The sequence below is a fragment of the Sphaeramia orbicularis genome, chromosome 15, assembly GCF_902148855.1.
Source record: "Sphaeramia orbicularis chromosome 15, fSphaOr1.1, whole genome shotgun sequence".
Lineage (NCBI taxonomy): Eukaryota > Metazoa > Chordata > Actinopteri > Kurtiformes > Apogonidae > Sphaeramia > Sphaeramia orbicularis.
The window spans coordinates 53,388,493-53,404,493 of record NC_043971.1 but is presented as its reverse complement, the minus strand read 5'-3'; the positions used below and the strand labels follow the sequence as shown (position 1 = coordinate 53,404,493).

The 16,001-nt window shown below is 37.1% G+C and overlaps 1 protein-coding gene across 1 annotated transcript in view; it reads right to left on the bottom strand.

Moving 5' to 3' along the window:
- Positions 1-3,312: 3,312 nt before the first annotated feature.
- Positions 3,313-16,001, bottom strand: part of LOC115433912 (acylphosphatase-2-like) — a 37,632-nt gene continuing 24,943 nt past the window's right edge. Inside the window, exon 5 of the mRNA XM_030155467.1 lies at positions 3,313-3,816. Coding sequence (XP_030011327.1) covers positions 3,702-3,816 — 115 coding nt within the window. The 3' untranslated portion in view covers positions 3,313-3,701. The remainder of the gene's footprint in view (positions 3,817-16,001) is intronic.

Below are 16,001 nucleotides of genomic sequence, written 5' to 3'. Positions count from 1 at the left end.
TTTGTATTTGCATTATGTGACCACAGGTACTCTTAAGTACTATCAGACATTATTTTTAATATCACCTTTGCAGAGGTTTAATACATAATATCAGTCACAAGTATGGTAGCATGTCAATCATCCACAAGGTCCAGCAGAAGGTGAGTGTAGTGACCAACCCTGAGGAGTCAAACTGGGGTGGTGACAGTTAATGGTGGAACTCAGAGTTGGTCAAACTGTGGGGCGGGCCCCCTGGTGGATGGACGAGGGCTTCCCAGGAGGGGCATGGGATCACTCCTGGGTGGTTTTTTTTTCTCTTCAGTTTAAAACATGTAGCAGGTGGAACTAATGTTTCAGGGTTGGAGTACCCTGGACTCATTTTAGGGACGTACAACAAAGCAATCTACTGCCATGGTGATCTGTCACTAGACTAGACAAAGAGTTCAGGTTTGGACAATGGACAAGGACTGGACTGGAAAAGAAACACGGGACATGTTTCAGTTTGTCACAATTTGAACTTTAATGTTCTGACGTGCAATCGAAACGGCCTCATTGACCCACTGATACTGGTCAAAAGAACAGTATGAGATAGATAGATAGATAGATAGATAGATAGATAGATAGATAGATAGATAGATAGATAGATAGATAGATAGATAGATAGATAGATAGATAGATAGATAGATAGATAGATAGATAGATAGCATACTGTTCATCTCTGGCAGTCTTGCACATTTAACATCTTATTTAACTCAGGTTATTTTGTACATGTTATCATTTACCTCTGACAGTTTGTACAATTACTCAGATATTGCACTTAAAAAAAAAAATAAATAAATATATATATTATGTATGTGAAAAAAAAAAAAAAAAAAAAAAAAAAAAAAAATATATATATATATATATATATATATATATATATATATATTTTTTTTTTTTTTTTCTCTTAGTAATAGTAGTTTATATTTTTTATATTTTTATGCCAATTTTCTTTTGCACGTCATTCTTAAATCCCACTTTTTACCTCCGCCAGGAGGTATTGTGATCACTTTGCTTTGTGTTTGTTTGTTTGTTTGTTTGTTTGTTTGTTAGCAACTTTACAGGAAAACTCTTCCACCCATCTTTCCCAAATCTTCCCCACAGATAGGCCTAGGCCCTGGGACCAACCCATTACATTTTGGTCCCAGTAGGACAAAGTTCAAGGTCACAGCAAGGTCATAACATCTTCAATTTTCCATCTGTCATCATTGAGACATTTTCCAAAATTCATAAAAAATTCAAAACGACTCTGATTCTCCTCCAATTTGATCCACCTGTAACTTAGAACAATCTCTTGTATCTGGAACTAAATTGTCCAATTGGAATGTGGACTCTGTGGACATTTACATTTAACACTGAAAATCCCATTTACCACACATTTAAAATTAGAACTCAACAAATATTGATGTGAATTGAATATAATTTGACATACACATGACTGGTACCAAGCTTCAACTTTGTACGAAATATCGTTCCGCTCCATTTCTCTTCTGTTACGCTCTGTTGACTTCTGTTATTTTTTATGCACCATTTTCATTTAAAAAGAAATAGTCAATCCACACATGTTCGGGGTGCTTGGTGGAGGTTTGCGTTCTCTGAACACTTGTTTATATTTGTTTTAATTTCCTTGTTAAATTATTCTATTTCAATTTTCATACATCTTAAATTCTCTTGGCATTCAGTGTAGACAGTAAAGTCAGATTTCCATTGCACAGGGAAACCTGTTTCTTAACTGTACACATGACAATAAAGCACTTTGAATCTGTGAACATCCACATGTATCAGCGTATCCAGGAAGAGCCGGTCTCTGAGCACGGACACAAAAAAACACAATCACATTGAATTATGTTCCAGTTTGTTCAACATTTATTCACATTCCCTCCCTTTATTTGAAAGCATTTATTTCAGTTGTCCAAAAGCATACAGCTAGTTCTTACATTTAGTTTGTGTCCTCCAAGGCAGAAAAGAGCAGCAGGTAGTTCAGCCACTTGGACGGGTGTCAAACCTGTGACATTTGAGCCACGAAGCTGAAGAAACAGACTCTCATATGTCGCTGCTGTGATGAACAGGCGTCTGTTCCTGCTGCGTCAGGGTTTTGTGTTGTTGTTGCCGTGGCAGCCGATCAGGGATTCCGCTGCTGTGATTTAATTGGATCATATGGTAGGTAATCAGGTCACATGACTTACAGTTTTATAAGGCCGTCAAATCCACTGTCGAGTTTCTGCTGCTCTGGACCTGCTTTTATCTACATTTAGAAACAAATAGAATGTAATGTGCATCAGAATATTTTAAAATATGCTGAAAACATTTAAAGTTGATTGAAAAAAAAGTGTTTTCTTCAAAAGAAAATAAAGATGAATACAATTTCAAGCTTATGTAAGGACTGTGTTGAAGTCTGTTTTGTGCTGGGGGAGGGCTCATTTGATGACATTTGTTCTCCATAACAGCCTGGATGATAACTCAGGTCCGCAGAAAATGAAAATCCTCATGCTCACTCTAAGTTCTTTAAGGACTTGTTTTTGCTTCTAAACAGAGGAAACAATGTGTGAAACAAGAAAGTAGATACTGTTAGAAATTGACAGCAGCAGCTGGAACAGACACAACGTGGAAACAGCAGGAGCTCCCTTCCCTCTATGCATATTCCTCCAGCCGTTTCTGCGTTTCAGCTGTTTCCGCGTCGTGTTTCATCCCTATAATACCATATGGCTGTGCTGCAGCTGTCAGGCATCTGTGCGAACCTCCTTTTCCCACAATGCATGTCGCAACAAAATTCTGAAGATGCCCGAGTGACCTCCCAGCTCGGTTTGTAAACACATGGTTTGTTTCTGGTGGATGGAACTAAGAAACTGTTCACCGTAATGCAAGAGATTCAGCTGAGTAATGACAGACAGACGAACAGATTCATGAAACTGAGGATATGACTGAGGATGGACAGATTGGATGAAAAACTGGTCACGAAAGTCTCCCGCAGCTTTAATAATAAATATTTGACTTCAGTTTTGGACTGACGTGTGTGCTTGGGAGCTGAGAGGGGACAAAAGAGCATATTATGTACGTCTTGGTAAACCCCTAGGCTGGGATGTAACATCAGGAATATAACAAGAAATAATATGAAAATGGAAGATGCCAACGATGTCGATCTCCAGTTACTGGGATATGAGAAGACCTAAAATGATGGACAATCTTATGAAAGCCTGATAACAGAGCATGATGGATATTTAAGTTCATCACAGCTTCTTCTTTCAGGAAAAATTGCAATAACCGCAGTCCACACATTAGGTTTTCTTTCAAACCGTCATTTATTCACATTTATTCAAAAATATTTTGACCATTATTCAAATTTTCAATGTTCCAATCAAGTTTTAAATGCACCAAATCAAAATGTGCATAAAACTGATAGATACTTTTACAGATACACTATTGGTTTTAACTGCCTCGGTCTAAAGACTTCCATCAGAGTAGTGGATATTTCAATTTATTTCAGCTTTGTAATATAGCATCCACAGACGAACAGAGGCCAGAATCCTTCTGACACAACAGATCTGCTCTACAACCACACTCAGACCACTACAGCAACCATTCAACTGGTCTAAACTCTAGATACAGGTCTGAGTGGTACTGCCATCACACACAGAACCTGAAGTTCTACATTCTTTCTTCATCAGGTTCTGTGCTGGACTCGGTCAGAATCGAGTTTTAAAGCCTGAAAGCTCCAGCTTGTCAATGGTTCTCTGGTTGGTGAAGGAGGCTCTGGTGATTCGACTGGAGGGACTTCCTTCTTTACTCAACCACACTTTCCTGTGGAGGAAAAAGCATCTTAGTATTTTATGAAACTAGGAGAGGAAGTTCTGCAAAAATCCCTGCTCTTTTAAAAAGTGTTGTGAAGTGAGTCGAATTATGTGTCAGCAGCTTTGTGTTCTGTACTCATGGATGGACTCCTTTGTCATTTCCCATTTGCTTGTTGTCGTTGCTCTACTGTGCCTCATTGAATAAGCCACTTTAAATCTCCTGTAATAGATATAAAACTCAAGCGTCTGTTTTGCTGAATGGACTGCTTACATGAGAGGGATTGTGAGATGGATGGTAGTGTTGTGCATGTTCATGTTCATTTGAGTTCAGGTGCCACATACAGACTAATATGATCTAAAGTGGGCCGGACCACTAAAATAATAGAAATAATAGGATAAGAACTTATAAATTATGTCAACTCAAAAGTTTTCTCTTATGTTTTTAAGTGAAAAAAGTCAAATTCCATAATGAAAATGTTTACATCTACAAACTGTACTTGAACACAACATGAACAAGTGTTCAGAGAACGCAAACCTCCGCCAAGCAACATGCACACAAACACATGCACATGAACAGTGTGCATGTGTGGATGGACTATTTCTGTTTAAATTCAGCAGTTTCCAAGTTGTTCCATACAGCAGAAAAAGTTGAAGCTTGGTACCAGTCATGTGTCTGTCAAATTATATTCAGTTCCAATCAATATTAGTTGAGTTCTAATTTTAAATGTGTGGTAAATGGGATTTTCAATGTTCAGTGTAAATGTCCACAGAGTCCACATTCCACAGTGGATGTGGACAGTTTAGGTCCAGATACAAGATATTGTTCTAAGCTACAGGTGGATCCAATTGGAGGCTAATCGGAGTTGTTTTGAATTTTTAGGAATTTTTGAAAATTGATGACAGATAGGAAAATTGTAGATGTTGTGACCTTGCTGTGACCTTGAACTTTGTCCTACTTGGCCCAAAATTGAATGGGTTGGTCCCAGGGCCTAGGCCTATCTGTGGGGAAGATTTGATAAAGATGGGTGGAAGAGTTTTCCTGTAAAGTTGCAAACAAACAAACAAACAAACACACAAACAAACAAACAAACAAACAAACAAACACTCAAAGCAAAGTGATCATAATACTTCCTGGCGGAGGTAAATATGAACAACCCAAAAATTCTTAAGAAAAATCAGTGCAATTTTAACAATATTACACCTTAGTTTATCATTCATACATGTGCACCACAGCTTACAGATCACAGTGGATCTACAAATACACAAAACCTGTAGTAACAGGCAGAATATTGGTAAAATTTACATACTTCACTTAAGACATTTTAGGTTATTAACATTTTTTGTAAACAGCTAGTCTGTAAATGTAAAACATTTTTGTGTAATTTTACCTTTTTTTTTTACACCAAAACAGAAAGAGAAATTTGCAGATTTCTTTGTTTATAGGTTAATATGATAGTGTTTTACTGGCCTGGCCCACTTTAGATTGAATTGACCTGAAATGATTTTAACACCATTGTTTGTTAATATCTTCAGTGTAAGATTTGCATTTCATAAATTTATCCCACGGGCTGGATTTGACCCTTTGGTGGGCCGGTTTTGGCCCCTGGGCCACATGTTTGACACCTGTGTTCTACAGTAATGTACAGTTGTCCCTCACTTTAACACGGTTCATCTTTTATGGCCTCGCTGTTTCGTAAATCTTTTTAGTGCAATTTTGCATGCATTTTTTTTTTTTTTTTTTTTTTACAGCGTATGAACACACATTGTGTTCTGCGTCCTGATTGGCTAAGGGACTGTAGACCATTGTCAGTCCCTCTCCTCCGTGCCATGTCTCCTGTACAGTACAGAATGAGTTCTTCTTGCCAAATTTACAGAAATGTTCGATTGCTAGCAGTGTGACTCTGAAATGCTGTATGTTTGTAAGTTTTCTCCCCACAATGTTGACAAAACGTTCTACACCGGCAAAGGCACCTGTGGTCGCACCCAAAAGACACAGGAAGATGCTAACCATCGCACAAAAAGTTGTACTTCTGGACATGCTGAAGGAAGGTAGAAGTTATGTGTTGATCATTAAAATTAAATTTGTTATTTCTAAAAGCTATCATATTTATTTACAGAAGAACGTTTATATTTTTATTTCTCAAACAAATGTTTGGGCCAGAAAACAGGTTTTGATCTTTGGTTTCATTCTATAATAGTGTACCTATTTTTTTTTTAAATCTACAAAGGTTTGAAATTTGAGAGTGTTTAAACAAGAGAGAAATGTGAGAAAATGTTCATGCCTGTCTGAGAAAAGTGTATACAGTGTGTGGTGAGGGCTGTTTCAGCCTTAAAACATGTAAAAAATAAAGCTGACTACTTTGCGGATTTTGCCTGTTGCGGGTTATTTTTAGAACGTAACCCCCGCGATAAAGGAGGGACCACTGTATTCACTGTACTGGACCTCAGTGGGAAGAGGATGCTGAGTCACAGCACTGAGCTCTGAGTCAGCCTCCATCCCAGGATAGAACTGGAAAGATGAGACTGCAAACTCAAACGGCTGAAATTAGATTTCCTCTCAGTCTGGTTGGTTTACTCGACAAGGCTAAAGCAGATTAGAAATCCTCTGCTTCTGCTGGGTTTTAAAATGATCCAGCTGATGTTGCAAGGGTCTCTGATGAAGCTGCAGACCCCCACCTACCTGGCCTCAGAACAGTTGGGGATCCCCAGGAAAAGACAAAGTAAAATGATACACACTTTGTTCAGGAGCTTTTCCGTTTGGATCCTGAATGTGGGCCAGACTCTGGACCTGGTGTTGGAGACCTAGAGGGTCTGGTCTTAAAATAGACCAGGTGGTTTGCAAATGTATGTTTGTGTGCAAGTAAGGATGGCAGGATCACCGTCAGCCCAGACTTTGTATTTACTAAAATGCTTTAATCACAATGTACTTAAATGATTTCAGCTGTATTCTATTACTATAAAATGTTCAGTATATTCCACTCATTTGTAGACAGAGTCAAAAGTACAAAGCAGTTTCAGTTGAATGAATTTAAATCACTCAGTTTTAGTCCTGACCACACCTTTTTATCTGTGCATTGCATTGTGGGTATTGGACATGTTGTTGTAAATGTGTTGTTTTTCTGTGCAGGGGTTCAGCGGGGTTGTGCTGTTAGTGTTCATTTGGACTGAATGTGTGTGTGTCAGTGTTTATTGGCCTTTTTGTTTGCTTTTGTATTTTTTTTAGAGCTGCACCCTGAGTCAGAGTGACAGGAAGAACCATGGATTTAATGTTCATGTTGGGATATGTTAGTGCAATGTGAAACCTTGAGCCTTACTAATTGAAAAGTATTGTTTGAACTAGTAAATTACACTGAGCATATTTCATCTTAACCCTTACATGCATCAATTATGAGAACCTTAGTCATATTTTCTTCTTGAGTGATTTTTTTTTTCTTCTTTAGGCATGAAAAAAACAATGCAATTGAATTTTTTTTACAACACTGTTTTTCATGGAGTTACAAAAATGTCCACTCAGCTGGACACCATGCATTTAATTTTTGAAGCAAAGATACTTGTATTTAAAACCCACCATCAGAAAGTGATATACTTTGTGAAAAATATGAAATAAAAACATTTTTAATGCCGCTAAGGCTATTTTCTCACACTTTAACATACTCTAATACTAGTTGTTACTCAATGCATGAAGATAATATGCAAAAAAACCCAACCTTTTTGTTCAAGAAAACTGTTAATTACGGTCTAATAGCCTAATAATTAGCAATTGATTTACAGTCAGACATGTTAGTGCAGATCAGGTTTATCTAGAACAGCAAAGTTACAGTAATGTATGAATGTCAGTGTTTGTGATGATGCATAAGTATCCACTGTGTTGGCTGATATGGATCTAAAACAACAAAATCCATGAATATACAAGAAAACTGATGGAGAATAGCTGTCCACTGTAGTGACCAGTATGCATGAAAGGGTTAATGCCCAACTGTGCTACAATATATTAAGTTAAATAACTTTCCAAAGCAATTCATACTGAAATATGTTTAATTTAAATCAACTTGGAACTGAGTGCAATTAACTGATGATTTTAAGTCTAATGATTATACAAAGCAATTGACGTTGCAATAAATTTTAAGTTAAATTCACATGGCATTTAGTGTGTTGGACTTAAAATAACTCTTCCATTCAAATCAAGCATTTAAGTTTAATACACTCAAGTTTTCATTACTCATTACTTAAATTTTTAAGGCAACGAGTTACCTCAGATTTTTTAAGTACACTCAACTTGTCTGGTCTTACAGTGGTGAATGAACGGGTGCATATCATGCCTCAGTTAATATATAACATAAGTACTATTCTACTCTGCAGTTTATTTACCTAAACCAGATGTAGTATGTGCCATAGTTGGGCCCATGTTTGTCTTAATGCAGAGCTGATTTCAATGTGAAGGCGTGTTAATGGATTATCACACCCAGTCAGCTAACTGCAGTCGGACTGGACTGAAACAGCTGCAGCTGCTGCAGCTTCTCATGGAGTGTGTGGACGAGCCAAACCTCACGACAAAACAACAGTAAATGACCTCCAGTTGTTGTCGTCCTGCATCTGTCCCTTTGATATTCAAGAAATGTTCTGTGAAAGAGAGGGGGGGTATGATTTACAGGGAAAATTTAATTTAAAGATTAATAAAGTACGCACTAAATTAAAAAGTTTCTGTATGACCATCTGTGGAGCAAAACTGTGTGTGGAGATAAAACAAATATCAAACATAATTCAGTTTAAAAAAGATAGAAAGAGTTGATTCTTGAGCGGTCCAGTATTTTATAATGACAGTGAGGCCTGTTTGTTTATGGATGATGTTCTACTGATAAATCTGCTGGAATTACTGAATTAAACTGTTGAATTGTTGAGTCTGTTTGTATGACTGCACTGACATGAACAGACTATTGTGTATAATTCAGTTACTGTGTTATGGATTTGTTGTGGTTCAATGCTAAGGAATGCTTGCTTGCTGCTATGCTTAGGAAAATAGTATAGTTTGATTCTTGTATGAAGTTAGTGATAAAGGTGTAAAAGCACTGAGGGGTTGGATTAAATCAGTTATACTTCTTCCTACTCCTTTTACAAAATTCAGACTTGTATGAGCTTGAAGAGAGATTCTGTTCATTTAAATGTTATGTTGTTTTTGTCTTAATTTGCTTTGTTTTGTTTTATTTTGTTTCCTTGCATGTTCTAAATAAATAAATGGCATTAATCCGGTCTGAAACAAGCACAGAACAGCATCTGAGCAGAAAACCATCCTCATAAGGAAGCACTGGGTTTGAACATGATGCTGTAGGAGAACGACCTCAACCATGTCAAAGAACTCACAAACCCAAATAATTACACATTTATCAAATCGACTTTTGAAGCTTTTTTTTGGGGGTGGGGGTGGGGGGTGGCAGTGGTGAATAAACCCACAGTCTCTGGCCCCTGAAAAGAATCACCAAGAAGATGCAAATAAAGTTTCAGAGGGAGCAGGAGGTTAATATTACCTGTCTTAACATGGCACAAGTGTGATTACTGATTGTAAAACTTGAGCTGTGCAAATGACTGCTTTTATTTCAGACAGGGGAAAGTATAAATGAGTGCACACTGTGAAAGAGTGGTGCACTTCAAAAACATAAATCCAACCAAGGACTGGAATCTGCCTGAGGATCATCTCTATCTATTATGTAACACAAGCAAAGTCAAACAGAACTACCCCAGAAACCCAATAAACAGCAGCTCTGTCTTCATTCAAACTGAATGAGATTCCAACAGAATGTTCTGACTTCATTTAGACTGAACTTAACCCTTTCATGCATAGCGGTCACTACAGTGGACAGTTATTTTACGAGGGGCGACTGAAAAGTTCTGAGCCTAACATGGAAAGGATTAAGGTATGAAGACCACATTTGGTCCATGAAATCTTTCACATATCTTAATCCTACCCACTACATTTCTTGGTCATACTAATCTTTTTCCCTGTTTTCCAGCTCCCTGAACTTTCTGTATCAAGTGTTTCCTGAAAACTGGACAAACTTGAGTCTGGGGCTGTCATCAAGTACACGTACGACCTGTGCCTTCTTTGTGGTTGGTGACATGGGATGTTTCCACTGTTTGGACTGCTCCTTGGTCTCAGGCTCATAGCGTTGGACCCCAGTCTCATCCATAGTCACACATCAGCCCCAGACTCAAGTTTGTCCAGTTTTCAGGAAACACTTGATACAGAAAGTTCAGGGAGCTGGAAAACAGGGAAAAAGATTAGTATGACCAAGAAATGTAGTGGGTAGGATTAAGATATGTGAAAGATTTCATGGACCAAATGTGGTCTTCATATCTTAATCCTTTCCATGTTAGGCTCAGAACTTTTCAGCCACCCCTCGTACAGCTGTTCTCTTGTATATTCATGGGTTTTGCTGTTTTATTTGCGTATCAGTCAACTTTGCTGTTCTTGATAAACCTGATCTGCAGTAACATGCCTGACAGTAAATCAATTGCTATTTGTTATTAGACTGTAGTTAACAGTTTTCTTAAACAAAAAGTTTTTTTTTCACATTATCTCCATGAAGGGAGTAATAACTAGTACAGTCTACTCTCGTTAAACCGCCCGCCGTTATACCGCCATTTTTGCTCACTGCCGACCAAAACCATTGCACAAAAATCCCCAATGCATTATTCCATTAGCTACCGCCATTTCCGCCTATCGCCATCCGCCAGCCCAGTTCCATGCACAAACAACACTTATACCATTGATTTCCCGACCGTTATACCGCCAGCGTGATTGCCATCGAGTACACATAAATTTTAACAATGCACTGAAACAAACGCGCCAGACGCTGATCGCGACAAGCTACGAGTAGGTCTACGGAACGGCCACCGTTCATTTATGGCAGAACACTCAGTAGGTCAGGATGTCGGGAAGAGGACGTGGGATTAAGCCAAAGCCTCAAGATGATGGGGTGTCATTTCCCGACACGGTATAATAATGCTTCAAATGTTTCCCCACTTTAAATGATCCCTTACAACATAACAGAATCAAGATTTATTTAGAAACGCAATTAGAACAGGTTAACGGAGGCAGCACAGACATCATATAGTAAAGACATGCACATTATGGACGCAACCCGTTGTAACGCCATTTTCGCTATACCGCCAATTTGGCCGTGAACGGAAGTTGGCGGTATAACGAGAGTAGACTGTATAGGGTATGCTATATATATGCTATATATAGTAGTATGCTAAAATGTGAGAAAACATCAGATTAGCTGCTTTAAAATAATATTTCATAGTTTTCACACAGTATATCACTTTCTGATATTGCATTTTAAATAAATGTTTCTTTTCTTCAAAAATTAAACGCATGGTGTCCAGCTGAGTAGACATTTTTGTAACTCCATAAAAAACAGGTTCAAACAGGTAAAAAATTTCAATCACATTGTTTTTTTTTCATGCCTAGAGAGGAACAAAAACACTCAGGAAAACAAATCTAGACTAAGGACCTCATAATTCCTGCATCAAAGGGTTAAATTGGCCTCACATTCTTGTTTATCTCAGATTAAATGTTTGCAACGTCAGCAGTGGTGACAGAATCCGAGATGGAAAAAGAAAGAACCTGACTGTGAAAGTTACGTTTCTAACCAAGAGTCTTTATGTTCGAAGGCAGAATGTTTGATATGAAAACACTGACCATCAAGAGACATTTTTCCACAAACATCCAAACTACGCCACAAACCTGTCATTGTGGGAAAGAGAGGAAGAAGCCATGAAGCTGTCTTCCAACATAACTACCAGGCAGAGTATTTTTACAAAGCAGTCAGCATCTGACAGTTAGCAATGAGAGTTCAAACAGAGCTCACCTCTGAAAGCACATTATCGAACTGTCCATATTCAGAATAATGCATATGTGAAGGGTTGAACCAGTGACCTGTGCACATATGCAAACAACTGACTAGACCCCTGTAAAAGTTCATACTACCTTTAACCCTTTCATGCACAGTGGTCACTCCAGTGGTCACTCCAGTGGACAGTTCTGCAGCTGTTCTCTTGTATATTCATGGATTTTGTTGTTTTAGTTCCATATCAGCCAACACAGTGGACACTCATGCACCATACCATACACTGACATTGATACCATTACTGTACCTTTGTTGTTCTTGATAAAATTGATCGGCAGTAACATGTTTGAGTGTAAAGTAATTGCTTATTATTTTTATTAGACTGTAATTAACACCAAAAAGGTTTTTTTCCTATTACCTCCATGAAGTGAGTAATGACTAGTATTAGAGTATGTTAAAATATGACAAAACTTCAGATTAGCTGCAGTAAAAATGGTTTTATTTCATAGTTTTCACACAGCATATTAGTAAATACATGTTTCTTTACTTCAAAAATTAAAGGCATGGTGTCCAGCTGAGTGGACTTTTTGCAACTACATAAAAAAATAGGTTCATAAAAATTTTTTTAAATCGCATTGTTTTTTTTTAAAAATCCAATCCAATCCAATTTTATTTGTAAAGCACTTTAAAACAACCACAGTGGATCAAAGTGTTGAACAGAAAAAATAAATTAAAAAAACAAAACAACAGTAAAATACAAGAACAGATTAAAAGACATTGAACAACTGTGAAGAATAAAATTTAAATAATAATAATAAATTAAAACAAAAATAAATAAATAGATAGATAGAAATACAGAAGAATAGATAAAACCTAAATAAAAGACTAAAATACAAGAATAGATTAAAAACATTAAAAAGCTGCACAATTAATGCCAAATTTAAGAGGAATAAAAACACTCACTGTCATAATTCATACATGAAAGGGTTAAATGGATTGTTCAGTGTAAGTCATTTTTCATTGATCAGAGATTCCACTGATCTGGGATTCTGGATCTGTTGTGATCTAATTGGATAAGATGACAGGTAATCTGGTCACATGACATGCTGTTACGTAGAGTTATCATCAGGTGCTGCATCCAGTTACATAACACAGTGACGGATACTGACCCACAGACACAGGCCAGGGAGCAAGGGTCTAACAGTTTTGGATTTTTCATTCTAGTTTAGTTTTATTTAGTTTTGACCTTTTTTTCTCTGATTCAGTTCGTTTTAATTTGTTTTTAGAGCAGGTTTGCTAGTTTTTATTTGTTTTCGTTATTTTCTAAATGCTTAGTTGTAGTTCAGTCGTCTCTTTTCTCTTCTTCTCAGTCGTTGTATTCAAATAAATCCCAGACAGGACTCTGCTGCTTTCTCCCAACTTTAGTCTCCATGTTTCCAGGTAGAGTGGGGACCAGAAGACGACTGGAAACCACAAGTGAACACAAGTGACGGACCTAAAAGTGTTGTATGGTGCCACTGGCTAAAGTTAGAGGGTGGCCATGGCTCAGATGTGGCCTTGCCTCCAGTGCTGCTGCTCACACTGGTGTGTGAATGCAGAAGAATGTTTGGTGGTGGGAGGGGCGGACTGGCAGCCACGCTTCTGTCAGTCTGCCCCAGAGCAGCTGTGGATACAAATGTAGTTTACCACCACCAGAGGGAGCATGTGTGAGTGAATGAATAATGGATCCTCTGTACACACTTTGAGTATGTGTTCATAGAAAAGCACTAAATAAATCTAATCCATCATTATTGTTAAACTGCTAGAGCAAAATAAATTGATTTCATATCAATCTGACATTGACAAAGACGAAAACGAAGGTAATTTTATCCAGAATTTTTATCCGTTTTAGTTAGTTTTATAAACACACAATACAGTTTCAGTTAGTTATCGTTTTTTCTTTTAATTCTAGTTTTTATTTATTTCAGTTAATGAAAATGTTTTTTCAATTCTAGTTTTTGTCATTTTGTTAGTTTTCATTAACGATAATAACCTTGCCAGGGATTCAACCCAACAACTGCTCAGAACTCTGCAGAAAACCCAGTCCTGAGTGTCTGCTGATCTGCAGGCTGACTTTAAATATGTGGAATAAAGTCTGGTACAACCATGTAAAACCATGTTCAGCTTTTCAGTCAAATGAAGTTTTAAAATGACAAAACTCTGCAAATGAAAATGCAATATTTATATACAGTATTGAACATAATGTGAAGTTGACGTCTGTCTTCAGTGAGCTCTATAGGGGTGCACCTCACTGGACCACATTAAAAGGATATTCTGAAAAATGACCATGTTTGTTTATGTTTATGGCCTCTCATTCATTCATAACTAGGGCTGTGTATCGGCAAGAATCTGGTGATACGATACAAATCACAATACTAGGATCATGATACGATATGTCACGATATATCATGATACTGTTAAAAAGGCAATTTCTTTGTTTGTTTCTGTTTTTTTTTTTTTTTTTTAAAGATTATTTCCTGGAAGAATTGAATTACACCAGAAATATGCGCAAATACTAAACACATTTTTATTTGATCAGAACAGGATCTAATGCTATATCACACATTTTTTCTAATTCTCCTAGTTTCCAAAGGAACTCCCATCTGCCTCTCAGACAGTAAAAAGTGCTTTTAGGAAGCTTCAAATAACCATTATTTAATAAAACTGTGTTAAATAAAAATAAATATATATAAACAGTAAAGAAAAAAAAAAAAATCTGCCATATCTGCATTTGAATAAATACCTAAAAATACTGATACAGTACTTTTTAATATCGACACAGTACTGTGAAATGAAATATCACAATATATTGCAGAACCGATATTTTCTAACATTCCTATTCATAACCAGTGTTTTCTGTCACTGAAACGGATTTATTTAACTTTTATTTATCCTCCTCAGACCCAGCTATGGGTTTTCTGTCCACAGTTATGGACAAGAGTACTCTACTGTATTTCTGTTAGCTGGCTGTAGCTGCACAGTCACATGTTGTGAGGACAGCCCATCTGACTGGGACTGACTTTTTAAATTCTAAGTTAGTTTTAATTTGAAAATGTTGTAATTTTTATTTATTCTAAAAGTTTGTTTTAATTTGAAAGTGTTGGCACTGTTTTCTTAAATATGTAAGTGTGCTTTTTATATTCTGCATTTTATTAAAGCTTGTCTTTATTTTTCAACATGATCTTGGCAGACGAGGTCTTTCTGAATTGATATTGGTGGTGATGTTTTCAGTATGTGAATTATTACCCTGCAACAATAAATAAATAAATACCTGAATAATGATAATAATAATAATAATAATAATAATAATAATAATAATAATAATAATAATAATAATTTTAATGGGTGGAGCATATTATAATGCTGTACAGATGACCAATCACATGTGAGCTGTCCTTTTGAAATGTCTGCAGTAGCATCCAATGGGTTGCTATAAAAGAAAAAGAACATCCAATGGCTGTTTCTGAGGCCAGACATGGCAGGCACCAGTGACATTCAAATGTAAATTAGGACCATTCTCTGTGAGCTGTTGACCCCTGCACCCGCCACACCCCCCCTCCCCGTTGGCTCCGTTTGTGGCAGTTTGTGGCATAGCTGAACTTCTCTGTAAACTCACGATAATTGCCAGGAATCTTTGAAGTTGGCGGGCATTTACGGGGCTGATAATCTGGTTTTTCATGCAGTGAGTTTCACAACTTTATACAAAAAAAGAAAACTGTCCACCACAAAGGACATTCCATAAACATTTTAAAAACTGCATCTGAAAAAACTGTTGCATTATGATGTTTCCAGTATAGGCACTGATTTAATAAAAAACAAAAAGCTGGTCCTTTGCTGACATGTCCTGGGTCTCAGGAGGTTAACCAGGTCGGTCCTGTTGAGATGGAGGATCTCTTTTTCAAGGGAGACTTGGCCAAGATGGTCACATAATTAGAGTTTACAAGAATAAAAGCATTTGCAAACACAGAAAAAACAGTCATACAATTAATTGAAACGTTCACAGACCAACAGCCTCGATTCCACATTTCACTGTAAAATCAGTGTTTGTAGATGGAGCTCAGACTGGAGCTTGTTCTGGAGGCATGAGGAGCTGAAAACTTCAAGGATATCTTTCCTAATTCAGTCTTTATCTTTGGAACAGTTTTAACCCTTTCATGCACAGTGGTCACTCCAGTGGACAGTTCTTCTCCAGCGGTTCTATCATATGTTCATGGGTTTTGTTGTTTTAGTTGCTTATCAGCCAACACAGTGGACGCTCATGCACCATCTCATTCAGTACAATTCATATTGTTACTGTAACTCTGCTGTT